This window comes from Amborella trichopoda, chromosome 1 (assembly GCF_054954075.1).
Source record: "Amborella trichopoda isolate Santa Cruz 75 chromosome 1, AtrichopodaSantaCruz75HAP2 v2.0, whole genome shotgun sequence".
NCBI lineage: Eukaryota > Viridiplantae > Streptophyta > Magnoliopsida > Amborellales > Amborellaceae > Amborella > Amborella trichopoda.
The window spans coordinates 33887653-33905488 of record NC_142336.1 but is presented as its reverse complement, the minus strand read 5'-3'; the positions used below and the strand labels follow the sequence as shown (position 1 = coordinate 33905488).

At 38.7% G+C, this 17836-nt stretch overlaps 1 protein-coding gene across 2 annotated transcripts in view; it reads left to right on the top strand.

Moving 5' to 3' along the window:
* Positions 1-1237: 1237 nt before the first annotated feature.
* LOC18433340 (Transducin/WD40 repeat-like superfamily protein) overlaps positions 1238-17836 on the top strand; it is a 28357-nt gene continuing 11758 nt past the window's right edge. For both annotated transcript variants that reach the window (XR_016052655.1, XM_006843433.4), the window contains exons 1-3: positions 1238-1550; positions 5682-8486; positions 8580-8683. Coding sequence is in view for 1 of the 2 variants with exons in the window: in XM_006843433.4 (XP_006843496.1) it covers positions 1371-1550; positions 5682-8486; positions 8580-8683 (3089 nt within the window). In the remaining variant the exon portion in view is untranslated. The remainder of the gene's footprint in view (positions 1551-5681; positions 8487-8579; positions 8684-17836) is intronic.

Below are 17836 nucleotides of genomic sequence, written 5' to 3'. Positions count from 1 at the left end.
ACTTATTTTTTATTTTTTACTTTTTATTTATTTTTCAATCGACTCCTACTTCATACATTAAAGATAGGAAGTTTAATCTTGTTTTGCTCATAAATTGTTTGAAGTGATGCTTCAAGGTCTGACGTGGGTTTTTATTCACAAACAGCAACTTCAAACGGATCTTTTATTGGACGTTTTTGTTGCAAACATCAACTTTCAACCTTGAAAGTCCAAGTTGATGTTTAGGGCTTTTTGTTTATTTTTGTTTCAAATACAATTTGGGATCTGGAAAGACTGAAATTTATATTTGGAATAACTTCGGCCTTCCAGGTCCGAAGTCAGATTATGTGGAAAATTAAACTTCACACAAACTAAGTCCAAAGTTAGGGCATATGCGAAAAAAAGTAAAAAAATTCAATAAAAAGGGATTTGTTCGTAAGATCAAACTTTTAGAAGCGATTTCCATAATAATAATAACAATAAGGAATGGATAAAATGATACTTTCGATATAAAGAAGTCACAATTATCATTGACCGTTGGATTTGAAATTGGGTACTTGAAGATGGATCATTGTTTGGGTAGAAAGACTCAAATAAAATTGTTTAAAGGGTGTGGTTTCTATAAAGTTGCAACTTTAAACGATCCAATTAATACGCACCTTCAAATTTTATCTTAACATGTAATTTTGGTGTAAAAAAACTCTTTGGATTATCTGAAAATCTAATTTCATATCTAATTGTAAAGTTTTAAACTCTAAAATTGGTAACAGCCACTTTCAAAATTTATCTTAACATGTAATTTTGGTGTAAAAAAACTCTTCGGATTATCTGAAAATCTAATTTCATATCTAATTGTAAAGTTTTAAACTCTAAAAATGGTTAAAATCAAGTAGATCTATAAATATATGAAAATATTGAAAATGAAAGGTCTAAATAATGTGTTGCAAGATGCATTACTTTAGGGACTAAAACTTTTTTTTTTTTTTTTTCTATATTCATACATCTCGATGTTGAGATGATCAATTAGAACGTTTTTCAACATTAAAACAACTTTTTCTGATGGATTTTTGATGTCCATCCTTAAATTTATATAAACTTTTTCTCCGTTTAAATATTAATCTCACTGTTAAGGTCAAAAGTAATTCTGACCTCTTTATACGTAATATGATGGTCTCGTATTATACAATCTCATGCGGATCCCAAATTTCGGGCTCTTTGCCCGTGAACATATGTGCAGTGTGCTCTAGCGGTAACATGCGTATCCAAAAACCCAAACTTGCACTTCAGATTTCTCGAAGCCCCTGGCCTGAAAGTCACCGAGAGAGACAGGGGTGATCGACCGTGTGCGAGAGGGAGATGATTGTGCTGTTGCTGGTGATTATTGTGAGAGAATGAGGTGCGAATCAGTGCAGTGTTTATGGTCTCCATCCCCTCCTCTCCACAAAATCACTGCAACGGCCCTTCTTAACCATCATCAACAACTCTTCACTGGCGGATCTGATGGATCCATCATTTGCTGGAACTTCTCTCTTCCGCCGTCTCCTCCTCCTACAAATCAACTGCACAAAGCTGTATGTTGCTCCTATTTTCCATTTCATGAAGTTTTCCGTGATATTTTATCAGCGAATTGTGCTTTTATCAATGGTTTGATGCTAGTCATGATAAAAAAATCCTGGTTTTCTGGTTAAATTTGCATTCCATTTCTGATTTCTGATCGATGCAACGTGATTTTAGCTTATTCTACTGAGTGTGTATGAAATTTAACAACTGCTCTCCCATCCTTACTTCTATATTTATCTAGCCCTTGGTCCTCTCTCCACCTAAAGTGGACACTTACTCTATTGTCACAAATTGCGATGACACTGATGGAATGGAACACATCCAATGCGTGTAAAGAAAGCGTATCTCGTATCAAGAATTTTGCAATTTTACAAGCATCGCAGTCTAAAGAACAACCAGAGAAATTTGAATTGAGAGTAAGGCTTATTTGAAAAGGCAAAAAATGGTATTTGAAGTTGGGTGTTTAATTTAAATTTGTGAAAATACAATGATTGGAGTGTTATACAAACTAATTAGAAGAGGACTGAGGTGCTAACTGACGTAGAATAACTCGTGCAGTGGCCTCCCCTGATCAGTTGCTGAGATCCTTTATAAAGCGAACAAATAGAGGATAAGGTTCACTGTGTCCTGATGTTAAGTACAGTGACAGGTTTAATGCACAAAGATTCTCCTTGAGAAAAATTTGATCTGCTTGCTTCATATCATATCATTCCGTTGACAATCAATAAATTGATGAAAGGGGTTGTTGTTACTCCCATTTTACCTTTGCATCTGCAAGTTCTTCTCAGTGTCATTTAATTCACTTTGAACTATGTTTTTCAGTTTGTTTATGTGCTATTTTCTCACTTATTTAGAATAAATGTCATGTTGGGTTCTCTATATCTTCTCTGTGTGTCTGTAGGTGTTCATCTATATGTATAGGTCCTTCGGAATTGGCAAATAAAGTCCCTTCCTCATTGCGTGAACTTATAAAAAGGAAATACTCTTGGAGAAGCCTTATTTGGAATTCAAAATTGAGGGATCATCTCTTGGGCTTGGTAAGATGAACATGATAACATTAATCCTAGAGTTTGTTGTTCGATCGGATCAAGTCCCTTCTCTCCTTCTGGGCATCCGAGCACATGGCCTGTAAAGGTGTGTTGAGGTCAGCTTTTAAGCTCAATTGGCAACCTCTCCTCCACCTTTCTCTACGAGGGGTCTTTCGGTCCTCCCATTGGTTCCCCCGCCCCCCAATTTTGGGAACCATCAAGCTCAATTTTGGGGGGTTCCATGGGGAACCCCGTCCAGGCAGGCATTGGTAGTCTCTTCCGGAACAATGAGGGCCATATTCTTGCATCATTTTCCAAATTGATTGGTCATGCTGATGCCCAAGCAGCGGAAGCCCGTGCCCTTCTTGAAGGTTTGCAAGTTTTCGTCGTGCATTGGACCTGCCCCCTCATCGTCGAAGAAGATTCTAACAATGTCATCTGCTGGGCCTCTTCGGCAGCACCCTATCCTTGGGGTGCTCACTTTTGAAGAGACCACCCATCTTTGTTCGGGTATTTCGATCTCTTGGAGCCATGTTTGGCGCAAGAGTAATTCTGTGGCGAATACCCTTGCCAAAGTAGGTGCCTCTAACAACACCACAGTGGAAGATTAGGAGTGTATCAGGAAGGATCTGCCTGTCTCCTTTACGAAGTTTAGATATTACAGCTTTCTTCCTAGGTCCCCTGTGGAGTTACCCATCCTTGTCTGTTTTATTTCCAGCCCCATTTGGGGGGCCTCACCATTTTAAATTCACGTTCATTCCAATAAAGAGTTAATAGTTTAAAAAAAGAAGATAACGTTAATCAAATAGTTAAAGGAAAATTGGGAGTGGAACCACAACATAATTTTTCATATGATGCTTGGCTAAATGAAGGTCTCTACATGATATCTTTGGAGAAGAAATCATAAGGTACTTGAGTATGGGACAGTCAACAAAAAAATTCCAATATCTTTGATGGGAATATATGGCAGCTTCCCCATCCAAGAAGTATGATGCTAATGGAAGCATGTTACCTCATATTTGGTGGAATGCTCTAATAGATGTGGAAAAGAGGATACTCTTTCTTGGGTAACAAACAACTATGGAGAGATCACCCAAAAAATGTATATGAAGCGATTAGGGAGCATGGCTCGCAAAGTGAAACCCTTGATAAAGAGGCCAACACATCCTTAGGCTTCACGATTTTCTTGGGTAGCCTTCCAAATAAGACTCTTCATAACTGATCGAAGTTAAAGATGGGGGCTACATTCCTGTAAATCTTCACTTTCTATGTGAAGGGGATATGGAGGATCACAAACATGTGTTTCATAACATGCATCTTCACAAGTGAGATTTGGAAGGCAACCATATGACAATTCGACACTCAACCCATCACCCATACCAACCTTCTAAGGCTTATGATATATTGGTTTAAGAGGAAGTACGAAAATAAAACTGTACTCAAGCTTTGGAAAGCATCTGTCCCAATTGTGAAATTTGGCAAGAAAGGATTCAACGCGCTCACAATGGAACATCTTCTAGTATCTGTAAGGTGATCTGAGACACACCATGGAAGATTAGAAATTGCATGCTAGAAGGAAAAATCATCTTCAACAAGAAATGAGAGAAAGAACCAAGTCACCAACTAATAGCAATGGGGAAAGCCACTACTAGTTATGGGGAGTGAGATTAGGAGTGTTAAAGAGTGAGACAAAATGTGCAATAAAAAGGTCACCACAGCCCCTTCTTTATGAGAGAGGGAGGGGGGAGGGACTTCTAGTTGCATCCACCTTTTTGAAAGAGATACAGAGAGGAAACTAGACTTTTAGTTGCATATCGCTTTTTGTAACATGGGCGTGGTCCTCATAACCATTGTACATTCGTTTATAATAGTACTACAAAGGGATGAGCCACTCTATAACCCAGGCTAGCTTAGTCAAAAAAAATATATGCATGGTTTCTATGATTCTTGATGTATTTTATTTTTGGTGGGTGAGAGAGGGATGGAAGGAGGGAGGAAAGGGACTTCTAGTTGCATCCACCTTTTTGAGGGAGAGAGAGAGGCAACTAGACTTCCAGTTGCATACCCCTTTTTGTACCATGTATGGACTTGGTTCTCATAACTGTTGTACATTTATTTATAATAGTACTACAAAGGGGACAAGCCACTGCAAACAGGTTAGCTTAGGCAAAAAATATATATGTATAGTTCCTAAGACTCATGATATATATATATATATTTTGATAGGTGATTTCTTGTGGTTTAATATATGGCGAGTCATGATCCACCAAGTTGTATGAGAACATGTGTATTTTTTGGTTGTTTGTCTATTTGTTTTTTGTTGATGGTTGTAAGTGTACATCACTTTTGTTACGTGTGACACTCAAGTAGCTTGAGACTTTGAGATGTACACTTAACATTCATATTCAGATTGTGTCATTTGAGGTTGTTGCTTGAAACTCTCGTCATGTCTTTTGAAACTTTTGGAAGTTATCAGGGACCACTAAGAAAAATGAGAAGAGAGAAATCTGTAATATTAATCTGGTTTATGAAAACTAACATACTTTTAGAGTTTCTAAGGATTGACATAATAGAGCTCTCAGCTTTATAGATTCTACATGGAGGATTTATTTAAATCGAGGACCTCATGTGGTTCTTCAAAAGACCTGATCTTCATTAGATTGTGTCAAGAATCTTGGGCCCATAAAGCTTACAAAAGGTTTTACAAGATACCACAATGGATCTAAAATATGGTTCAGACTTATTTATGTAAACTCTAAATACTTGCTCCCATCGGAAATCTACATGTGATGTCATGCTATTGTTTGCCCCTATCATGGAGTTAATTAACCAGTTATTATGTAATCTAAAATAACGTGTGATTGGTATAATTGATGCTTCCAGACAACACATGATTCCAGTGGTTTATCTACCTTTGGTTCTTAGGTTCCGATACCATATTTATTTTCATGGTCACTGTTTAGTTTGAGAAATGATTTGATGGAAGCTGCCTTAATTTGTTAAGTGGTTTCATTAATATGGATTTTTATTTTAGTTTGTATAATGAGGAAAAGTTGTAGATGAGATATGTTGCAAGATCCTTCCATGACTATGATTTGCCTATGACCTTTACAGGAAGTTTGGCCTATGGCAATGCTATGTGGTCATGCTGCACCTATATCAGGTCTGGATATATGTGGCCCTGTAGCAGAGCATGAGGAGACGGATCATTCAAGTAACATTGTATCAACATCTTCTGGCTCTGAACCACTAATAAGTGCTTGTGTTGATGGTGTTTTATGTGTCTGGAATAGCGGGAATGGATATTGTAGACGAAGGAGGAAATTGCCTTCATGGGTTGGGAGTCCGTTTGCTATCTCATCTTTGCCTACATCCAAGAGGCATGTCTGTATTGCTTGCATTTCTGCTGAATCTGTTCATTTATCTAGTCAGAATGTAACTGAGGGTCGAGAAGGTCGAAATAGTAGTCAAATTGAAAGTGAGTTGCTTGCTGAAAAGGAATCATCGCACTCTAGGAGGTCTTCAAAGGGTGCTATAGTCATTGTTGATGCATGCACCCTAAATATATTGCGCACCATATTTCATGGGAACTTATCTATCGGGCCAGTGAAATCTATTACTGTGGTAGCATCTGCAGAAGAAGACCATTCAGTCATTATGGCAGATTCACTAGGAAGGGTGTTATCTGTTGCAATATCAAAGGAACATGGTCCTGAAACTGAGAATATGTGTAGTACTGTTGATGTGGAGACATTGATTTTGCCCAATGTTGTGCATGTTGGAATACAGGGAATAGCTGTTAAACCTCATGGAAAGTTCTTGGTATTCATCTGCAGAGATCACTGCATATTCACATCAATGGAAGATAAAAAGATCAGAGGGGAATTATCTCTAGAGAACAGCTCCCTTTGCACAGGAAATGTTCATAGGGAGTCATACCTTGTGGGAGGCTTGTTTCTTGAAAGTGATATTCAAGATGTCAATGCATCAGAAGTGATGGATTCAACTGAAGGGCACTTGAGTCTCTTTTTGGTGTGGAGTAATCAAGGTGATGCATTGATCTACATGATATCTCTTTCAGGTGATGCATTCGATTTTAAGTTATGTTGTGAAATCCCTGTTGTTTCTAATGAACATAATGCTAAGCTGCAAGTTAGTTTTTGCGAGTCAAACCAATGCCTTATTCGTACAGAATCCTTTGGTTTTGATGTTGAATGTTCCTTGATATGGAGATCTCAAATTACAGTCTGGTTAATAAGCCAGCTTCCTGCGATGCAGGAGTTCGGTGGATCACTATCTGCAGCACGTTGGAGTTCTTCTGATCCTTGCATGGGCATCCTGATTGGAGAAGGTGGTTTCCTTGATGACAAGATTTCTAATTGTGACAGTTTGCAAAAAATGAAGGGCCACATTGCTAAAAAATTATCTTTACATTCCAGGGCATCCCTCGGACTGGAGAATGCTGAAATGGAGAAGAGTTGTAATGTGCAAAGTTTCTCTCTGCATCCAATGAGTTCGAATGGTTGCTCTAAATTAATAGATGGTTCAATTTCAGGGAAAAAGAAGATTGTTACGACCTCAATGATACTTTGTGAAGTTTCCTTCGCCCCATGTGCTGTGGTGTATGGCTTCCATAATGGCGAAATAGAAATTATCAGGCTCGACATGTTTTTTCAGGAAGTTGATGTCGTTGCCGGAGATATGCAACATAAGACCAAGCTGAATGAGCCCAGACACATATTTTTGGGGCATGATGGTGCAGTTCTTTGTTTGGCAGCACATTGTATGTTATCAAACTCGGAGCAACAAAATTATAACCGACTTCTGGTATCAGGCAGTGCAGACTGCACAATTTGTATATGGAATTTAGATAGCGGTAATCTTGTCAATAAATTGCACCATCATGTTGCTCCTGTTAGGCAAATAATCCTTCCACCACCATGGACTAATCGACCATGGAATGATTGTTTTGTCTCTGTCGGGGAGGATTGTTGTGTGTCTCTTGCTTCATTTGAGACTTTACGAGTGGAGAGAATGTTTCCTGGCCATCCAACTTATCCAGAGATGGTTGTATGGGACAGTGCAAGAGGCTATATTGCTGCCCTATGTAGGAAGGTCTCAGCTCACTATGGCGAAGTTGATGTTTTGATCATTTGGGATGTAAAGACAGGTGCTCAAGAACGTGTTCTTCGAGGTGCGGCGTCGCATTCTATGTTTGACCATTTTTGTCGGGGAATCAGTATAAATGCTATGTCTGGAAATATTCTAGGTGGTATGACTTCAGCTTCTTCATTGCTTCCCCATGGATTGGAAGTTACGAGCCTTACCCAAAAACATACTGTTAAGATTGAGAGGGAGGTTAACGAATCTGCAACAGGAGCTAATCCTCAGCAAAGAACGACCCTCTTTTCTGATCCAAAGCCATATCTTGCACACAGTAGCAAAGGGGCGATACCATATTCGAAAGCAGTACTAAATGATCCTGGTCAAAGGGAAGGTGGTCATTCTGCAAAACAAGGCCCATCACTACCAGCTCTTCAAAACAAGAAGCCCCCAATTAAGTGCTCATGCCCTTTCCCTGGTATTGCAACTCTGATCTTTGACCTCTCAAGTTTGATGTCTCTCAATCAACAGAAGCTTTGTGTTGAAATAAGAACCCCTACTGAAAGTTATTCTAATGTACAAAAGATTTCACTGGATCCTATGGATGCACGTTTATGGGTCAAGACATCAGATGGTTGCTTACTTCGTTTCAGCCTGTCTCTTCTACATTTATGGGGTATAGATGATGATCTAGATAAATTGCTGGTGGATGAAATGGATTTGTGCAAGCCGGAGCAGTTTTCAGTTACTAGTGGCCTTAATGGGGATCAAGGTGCCATGACTTTGATATTTCCAGGTTCACATTCTTCTCTTCAGGTATTGAAGATCTGTTTATTGATTATAACACTTTCCTTTCCCTTCTAGTGGCCTTCTTTGCCATTTACTTCATTGCAATATTTTTGTTTTCAGCTTTGGAAGTCATCCCCAGAGTTCTGCGCAATGAGATCACTTGCAATGGTTTCCCTTGCTCAGCACATGATTAGCTTATCTCATCCAACATCTGCTTCTAGCAGGTAAGTCTTCCTTCTTCTCCATATTTTTGAGCGACTAACACACACACACACACACGTATACTTTGTTGTTGGTGAAAGTTGATATTTATTTGCTGTTGTTTTGAAACCCAAGTGTCAGGGAACATTGCCATGATGAAGGCTAAACCTCTCCCTATTCAAAACAAATAAGATTATTATACCCAAATGGAAAATGCTTTCGTAAATTAATTTGATTTTGGAAGTTTGAAATTGTGAAATTCCTTATATCCTGAAAAAACACTCTTGATGCTGCAGAAGATTTTAGAGATTCTTTAATTAGATATGCCTATCTCTAAGCTGTTTAGATGTGTCATTTCAAAATGGATCCAGAGTTCTTCTTGTTCCACATTCACCTTTATCCTTTCATCCCATGATTATGATTATGTGTTTCTTAGAGTTACAGATATGTATGATATAGAGTGAAAGACTTGATCCACGAAAGGGAGCTGGTTGCCCTGAATGTAAATGTGAATAGTGGAACTAGGGCTTGACTAATGACTAGACTGGATGTCTAAAGTCAATTTCAGCGGCAGTTCTAGAGGGATCATAGGACTGCCCCTGGTCACTGGTAGGCTTTATCAGGGAGGTGTATGTGTGAGTTTGTGCGCACGCACACACTTGTTAGATTCTTTATAGAATATAAAATCTTTGTGAGACAATTGCAGTAAATTGTCGGAGATGAGCTAGGTGAATAACTTCACTAAATCCAGAATGCATACCAAAACTGTTGGTTATTTCAATTATTGCATCAGCTTGATCAGGTTGTTCTTCGACAAGCACTTCTAAATCTGTGGTTCCTCTAAAGGACAGGAAGATGCGAACTTTTGAGCAACACAAGGTAGTTGTTTGTTTCCTGTAGGAGCGACTTGACATTCCTCTAAAGATAAGAAGGTTTTAAAGCTTCTAGATGTAATTCTTGACTTGAATTCCACCTCTGCTTAAAACTAGTCTAGCGGCCTCAATTGAGTGTTGATTGATCTAAGCAAGAATACATCGTTGGAAACAACACTTTTCAGGAATTTGTGTCCCTTTTCTGGAAATGTCATCAAGAAATATGTAGGATCATGCTTGGAGTTGAAAAGCAAATCAACATAACAATTACAGCCAAACATTTTAAGGTAGCATTCCTACTCCAAAACAGTGTTCTTGCATTTTGGAAAATTGAACCTTCAAGGATTCTGCTGCTCTCCTTTTGGGAGCTCGATCCTAACCGCCTAATGAAGAAGTTTTGTCATCAACAACTAATGAACTTCCTCTTGAGAACTTGTTTATCGTGTCTTGGGAATTTCATCATCTTTATTCGAAGGGACAATCTTTTCTTGCTTAAGATAGAAATATAGCGGTATGAATAAAAAGATAGATGATGAGTTTCTCTTCTATCTTTTTTGTGGTTGGAAGCCCATTTTTTCCATCCCACAGAAATTTTAATGGATTGCTTGGCTTCCTCCTATCAAATGCACCAAACAGTCGTTCGGCTAGTCATGACAATTCTCATGGACCTTTTGACCCAATCAATCCATCCTTTGATGATCTCCTCTATGATATTCCACATCCGAAGGTCACAAGGAGATCCAAGAGGAGGAAGGTTGACTTTTTGTAGGAGTTTAATTTTAGTTTGTTGCTGTATTTAAAGTCTCTTAGTGACTTCCTCGGTATTTTACGTAAAGTTAGGGGCAGTTTAGGGACCTTCTATGTTTTAATTCGAGTGAAGGGACTTATAGGATATTTTATAATGTTTCAACTTAAGTTGGGGTAGCTTGTTTTTTTAATTATAATGTAATAAAAGGGCTTGGGGTATTAGGGTTTCTAACACCTTTGAGGCGCGAACAATAAAAACTGGGTTTGAATTTACTATTAGTAACATCAGGCCCTATCTAGAATTTTGGGGTCTCGTTTTTGTGCAAGGAAAGCGAACACTTAAATTTGGCCTGTTTTGATGGTTTATTGAACTATTTTTGTCTCTTTTCACTAGTTTCCTGCTCAATTTATATCAGAGCCTAGGTTCTCTTCAAAGACAAGGCTGGGAATCAATACCCAAGTCTAGGGTTTACTGATTTTAGGCTAGGTTTTACCCAATCAACCTAGAACTTGCTGATTTCAGCTAGGTTCTGTTGGTTTCCTGCCTAGGCTTTGTGATTTCTATGAACCTATGGTAACAAGAAGAGCCAGATTAGGAGATAGATGATTTAAGTCGACATGTTAAGAACTTACATGGTGGTTTGTAGGCATTGCTCGTGCTCGAGATGAAGTTTTGTCTGCCCAAGACATTGTTGAGTGTAACCCTTTTCACGATCGTGCTCCGCGAGATCAATTGAGTGAGTATAGGCTGGACTTTCAAAATCCATAGATCTAAAAGTAGATATTCTGGATTTTGAAGGAAAGCCGTAGCCTGACGACTTTATAGACTGGTTAAACCAGTGGAGAGGGTGATTGCAAGAATGTGCTAGAATAAAAAGTTTAAAATTATTGCCATTAAATTGAAGAAAAGTGCTTTGGTATGGTGGGAACAATTGAGAGCAAGGCGAGAAAGAACAAGAAAACCTAAAATTGTGTCACCATGGAGGATGAGGAAAAAGTTGAAGGAGAAATATCTCCTTGAGAATTATTCAGAGTCTTTTTGGGTGGATAATTGTTTAGTCTTCATATCGAAAGATGCATGTGTTGTTCCAAGGAGATAGGTACTTGGATGAATGTACCAATGAGTTTCACCTTTCGAGTGCCCATAGTGATGTGATCGAGCAGAAGGAGCAGTCCATTGCCAAGTATGTGAATGCACTGCACTAATCTATGCAAGATGTATTAGTTTTGCAGCAGTATTGGACTTTTGATTAGTCCTATAACCTTGCAAAGAGGGTTGAAACTCAGCAGAAATGGCCCTCGAACAGGTGGGGCGTGGGTGCGAGTGATGGGAGAAATAGGGCAGCAGCCTGTGTTGCTGATTTTGGAAGAAAAAGCAGCATGATGGGTGCTGGCTCAACATCTCGCATTGCTGGAAGATCAACTGCCAAGGTGGCCTGGGCCAAAAAGCGGTTGTTTCGGGAGTCAAGTGACCTAAAAGGAGTGTCGTGTAGCAACATCAAGCGCTACAAGTGCTGGGGCATTGGGCATGTCTTATCACTGCCCAAATTGCAAGTTTGTTAAGCTGTTTGAGGGGTCTTATGATGAGGATAGCCAGCACTTTTTTGAAGGTGATCGCATCTATGATCAGCCAGTTCATGAAGAGGACCCAAAAGTGACCTATAGTGATCATGGGGAGGAATCGGTGATCCATCGCAGCATGATTATGCCTAAGGTTGTCGAGGAAAATAATTGATTGCACACAAACATATTTCATATGCACTGTACTGCTCATGGGAAAGAACTAATCATCGATGGAGGGAGTTGCGAAAATGTAGTTTCTCAGGTGATTGACAAGCTCAAGCTCAAGACTGAAACCATCCAAGGCCTTATAAAATTGTGTGTTTTAAGAAGGACGCTTAGATAACTATTTCTAAACGATGTTTTGTTTCTTTTTTTATTAGAAAAAATACAAAGATGAAATATGGGGAGATGTATTGCCTATGGATGCATGCCACTTGTTATTGGGAAGACCATGGCAGCATGACAGGCGTACCACTCATGATAGTTTTAGAAACACTTACTCCTTTGTCAAGGATGGAGTTCAAATGATTTTGGGACCCTCTAATATGGGAAGTGCTTCAAAATTAGAAGAGGGCAGCACTAATCTCTTATCGTTGCTGGAGTTCATAAGGGAGTTGGGTGAGTCAGATGTGTTAAGTGATGTAATGCGCATTGAAGAAAAAAGCCTATTAGTTGGATTCCTCCTAACCTTGAGCCATTGATCAAGGAGTTCAATGATGTTGTATGGGATGATCTTCCTGAGGGATTACCACCTATACAAGACATCTAACATCACATCAGCCTCATCCCTGGTTCCATCCTCCCAAAGGGGACTATGGAATGACGCTAAGGAGCATGAAGTGTTATAGAGGCAAGTTTCAGATTTTCTATAGAAGGGGTTTATCAAGTAAAGTATGAGCCTGTGCGTGGTTCGAGCATTGTTGAGGCCCAAGAAAGATGATTTCTGGGGGTGGACAATAGGGCGATTAATAAAATTACCATAAAATACCGCTTTCCGATACCACTCTTGGATGATATGTTAGACATGTTGGTGGCGGCTACAATTTTCTCTAAAATAGACTTGAGAAGTGGTTACCATCAAATCAGAATCAGGCTAGGTGATGAATGGAAGATAGTGTTTAAGATGTGAGAGGAATTGTATGACTGGCTGGTTATTCCATTTGGGCTATCAGATGCACCTAGCACCTTTATGAGGTTCATGAACCAAGTCTTTAAGGCATATATAGCAAAGTTTGATAATAACCAACACTAGTGAAGGGCAGCATATGGACCATCTAAGGATCGTGTTGGAGAAGATTATTTAAAATGGGCCACTGAAGCAGAAAAGAACTGTAAGAGGATTGAGTAGGCTATATGACTAAGTGATATAGGAAGGAAAGGTTGGAAATTGAATCCACGCTTTTTCTGAACCTTAAACAAGTAAAATCAGCTATAATAGAGAAAGAATATGGCTGTAAATCATGCCAAGAGAAGAACTTTCTTCGTTTCTAAAATAAACTTTATTCCAATAACATGTCTCTCAAAATGTGACATCCAACTTTTTATAAGCCTATGAAACCCTAATTTAACTTGAGACCAAGTAAACATTTAAGACTCTAAAATACCCCTAAAACAATACTATAATTACAAAAATACCCTTATGAACAGTAACACGTGAATAATAACAAACGAACAGTAATTCGTGAACAATACTGTGAACAGTACCATGAATAGTACCTGTGAATAATGAATAAAAATAGAAACCCTAGAATCTTTAAACAACTTAAAAACTCTAGAGATAAACCCTAAAACTATAATATACATCTTTGAAATTGAATAAAAATAAAAGATAAAAGGAATTTTTCCTCCATCATTCTCCCCTTGTTGGAGAAAACTCGTCCTCGAGTTTTGAATTGTGCCACAATGAATTCAGCATCAAAAACATTTTCTTCAACCTTCTTTTTCTTTGTTGGCTCAAATATTATTCGTGGTAAACATAATTCGTCCGGAAACTGATCTTGATAACTATAATTCTATATTGAGGATTCAATGCAAATTCATTAAATATGGATATCCTTGAACTCCCATTAAACATTGTGTGGGAAACTTCAAGATCAATTTTTTGTGTGGGAAACTTCAAAATCAATTTTTTGTCCTTGAAAGCTTTCTCCAATTCTATTTCATTACTCTCTGGATCCACAGCCACAATTTGTAGATTCTTATTCGACCACACTTCCACTGCGCTACTATGATTCCAATACCCTAAATCTCCTAAACATTCCACCTCTTTGATAACTTTAAGATCTTTATCTTTTTCTTCATCATAGATCGGTTCACCCACATAATCTTGATCATTACCATAGATTGGATCTTTTACAAGATCTTGTTCATCATCTAAGTACATATCAAAAATTGGTGGCAAATTCCAATCTACAACCTGCTGATTTTTTATGTGACCTACGCCAAAATTCACATCGTTTTCCTTCAAATCATGCAGGTCAACTAAATCCCATAATTTATTCTCCAAAATGTGAGGCTCGTAACACAGAACGTGTGCATAGAACGAGTGGTTGAAGGCTGCTTCATCATTCTGCTCCAACTCTAAGTCGGACTATGATCGTTCCATTATCCATCCTACAGCTAAGACCTCCACGACAAGCCATCGCAATCTCCAGCCATCCTTGAACCATGCTCAGATACCACTTGATGCAGGAAAGAAACGTGGAAAATTGAATCCACCCTTTTCTTGAACCTTAAACACGTAAAATCAGCAATAATAGAGAAAGAACATGGCTGTAAATTATGCCAAGAGAAGAACTTTCTTCTTTCCTAAAATAAAATTTATTCCAATAACATATGTCTCAAAATATGATATTCATACTTTTATAAGCCTATGAAACCCTAATTTCACTTGAGATCCAAGTAAATATTTAAGACTCTAAAATACCCCTAAAACAATACTATAATTTCAAAAATACCCTTGTGAAAGTAACACATGAAAACTAACGCGTGAACAGTAACTATGAATAATAATTTGTGAACAGTAACTGTGAATAGTACTTGTGAATAATGATAAAAATAAAACCCCTAGAATCCCTAAAAAACTAAAAAACTCTAGAAATAAATCCTAAAACTAAAACTACAATATACGCCATTGAAATTGAATAAAAATAGAAAAATAAGAAAAATTTTCCCTCCATCACCAAGGCACCTGTGTTAGCATTGCCAGACTTTGATTAAATGTTTGAACGACAGTGTGATGCTGCGCAAGTTGGTATTGGGGCTGTTTTGAGCCAGGGGGCCAGATCAATAGCGTAGTTTAACTAGAAGCTGAATGATACGCCCCTGTTGTACTCCACAAATGATGTGGAATTTTATGCAATCATTCAAGCTTTAAGGCACTGATGTCATTTTCTTATACAATTGGAGTTTCTTTTATTTCAGATGATGAGGCGCTGAAGTATACTAATGGGTAGCATAAACTGAATAGCCAGCATGGTAGGTGGGTGGCATATTTGCCGGAGTTTACCTTCATGATTCGTCACAAGGCTTGGAGTCAGAATAAAGCTGTAGATGCCTTGAGTTGGAGAATATCACTGTGGACCACTATGGCAACCATGGTGGTAGGGTTTGAGTGTTTGCATGACTTGTATACTAATGATGATAATTTTGGGGAGATTTGAGCTTAGTGTCAAGGTGGACTTGCAGGAGACTATGTGGTACAAGACGGTTTTCTCTTCGAAGGGAGTCAATTATGCATTCCTGCTAGTTCTTTTAGAGAGGTCCATATTTCAGAGCTACATTGGGGGAGGAGGGGGAGGGCTTTGGGGGTAGTTTGGGTGAGACAAAACCATTACATCGATGGAGTCCAAGTATTATTAGTCCAAACTTAGGCAAGATGAGGCTAGGTATGCGGAGAGACGCAAAGTGTGTCAAATTGTAAAAGGGGCAGCTTTAGAACACATGTTTATATTCTCCATATCCCATTCCGAGTGCGCCCTGGGAAGATGTTCGCATGGACTTTGTTGTGGGCCTTCCGCGGACTCAATGAGGTATGGACTATATTTGTTGTGGTTGACAGGTTTTAAAGATGACCCACGTCATTGCTTGTATGAAGACTCTAGATGCAACTCATATGGCCAACTTATATTTCAATGAGGTAGTGAGACTTCGTGGGATTCCGAAAATGAGTATATTGTAAAGGGATACCAAGTTTCTTAGCCACTTTTGAAGAACTTTATGGCAAGTTGGGTACCTCCAGTTCGGCAGCACTTATCATCCACAGACTAATGGTCAAACTGAGGTGGTTAACCGAACCCTTGATAACCTACTTCGGAGCATAGTGGGTGATAAGAAGAGATAGTGGGACTTAGCTTTGCCATAAGCCAAGTTACTCACAACAGTTCCTATAGTAGGCCAACCGGTAAGAGCTTATTTGAGATGGACTTGACTCCTCTACCAGCTAATGGGGAAGGACATTTAGATGCTGATAGTATGAGCGATCACATGAAGGATGTCCATAACCAGATTCGAGCAAATTTGGAGATTGCCACTACCAAATACAAGGACGCTATAGATAAACATAGCTGATTCAAAGAGTTTCAATTGGGCGATTTGGTGATTGTTTATCTATGTAGAGATACACATCTGATGGGCAAATACAACAAGCGGAATAACAAGATAATCAAATCGTTTTGGGTGATGAAGAAGATGGGGAGTAATGCATATAAGATCAACCTTCTATCTAAGATTGAGACTTTGAATGTGTTCAATGTCGTTAATCTTTTTGAGTACCACTTACTCGAAGTAGCAATAGAACAAGAATCAAACTCAAGGTCGAGTTCTTCCCAACCGCTTCCCAACCGGGGGAGAGTGATGCACTGTATTTTCCTTCAACTAGTCGAGACAATTCCCATGTGCCCTTTCGACCCAATTAGTCCATCCTTTGATGACCCCCCTTTATGATGATCCACATCGGAGGGAAAGGCCAACTTTTTGAAGGAGTTTATTTTTAGTTTAGTTTTAGTTTGTTGTTGTATTTACAGAATCTTAGTGATTTCCGGTGTTTTAATTAAAGTTAGGGGCAGTTTAGGAATCTTTTGTAATATAACTTGAGTGGAGGGACTTATGGAATATTCTTATAATGTTTTAACCAATGTTCGAAAATTCAGCTGCCCACTGCTTAGGTGGGCGCCCTGGGCATCCTTGCCCCTAGGCACTTGCCTAGGCTGCCTAGAGGGGAAAAGGGTTTTGTGGGGGCAATCTAGCCTCACAACCCCACCCCCTAGAAAGCATAAGCCCCCTTAATAAACCTATTAAGGGAGTTTATGGGTTTTGAGATTACATCACTGATTTTTGGCTGCTCTAATGGTTAATTGGGAGAAATTAATGGTTAATTTGGGGAATTGAATTACTATTTGTATTCATCATTTCAGAAAGATAGTTCTTTTTATTCTTTAAACATGATTTTGAAATGATCATTGACGATAAAAAGGTCTAGTCTTGATGATATGTGGTGCTAAATGTGCTAGGGAACCTCGCAAATTAGGGTTAGTTGCATGTTTTGGTTGGATGGATTGCTTACATGAAAAGAAAGTGCAATATATGGTTTCATATTACGTAACAAAGAATTTGTATGAAAAAGTAAAAAGATATTATGGATATTCCTTCATGTATGTATTTGAAGTGATTGAAATATTGTTGTTTGAAATAAATAGACTATAGCACAAAAAACATATCTATGTTTGGAATAAATAGCCTATGGCGAAGGTGTAGCCACCCCCCCTTCTCCGCCTCTTGCAAAGGTGTAGCCACCCCCAATGGCCACCCCCCCCCCCTTCTCCCCCTCTTGCAAAGGTGTTTCTAGGTGCCTGCCTAGGTGGTCAAAACGCTGGCCACCTAAGCACCTGGCTCTGCTTTTTTGAACCTTAGTTTTAACTTAAGTGATGATGGTTTTGATCTTTTTATTATAATGTGATAAAAGGGCCTAAGATGTTAGGGTTTCTAACACTTTTG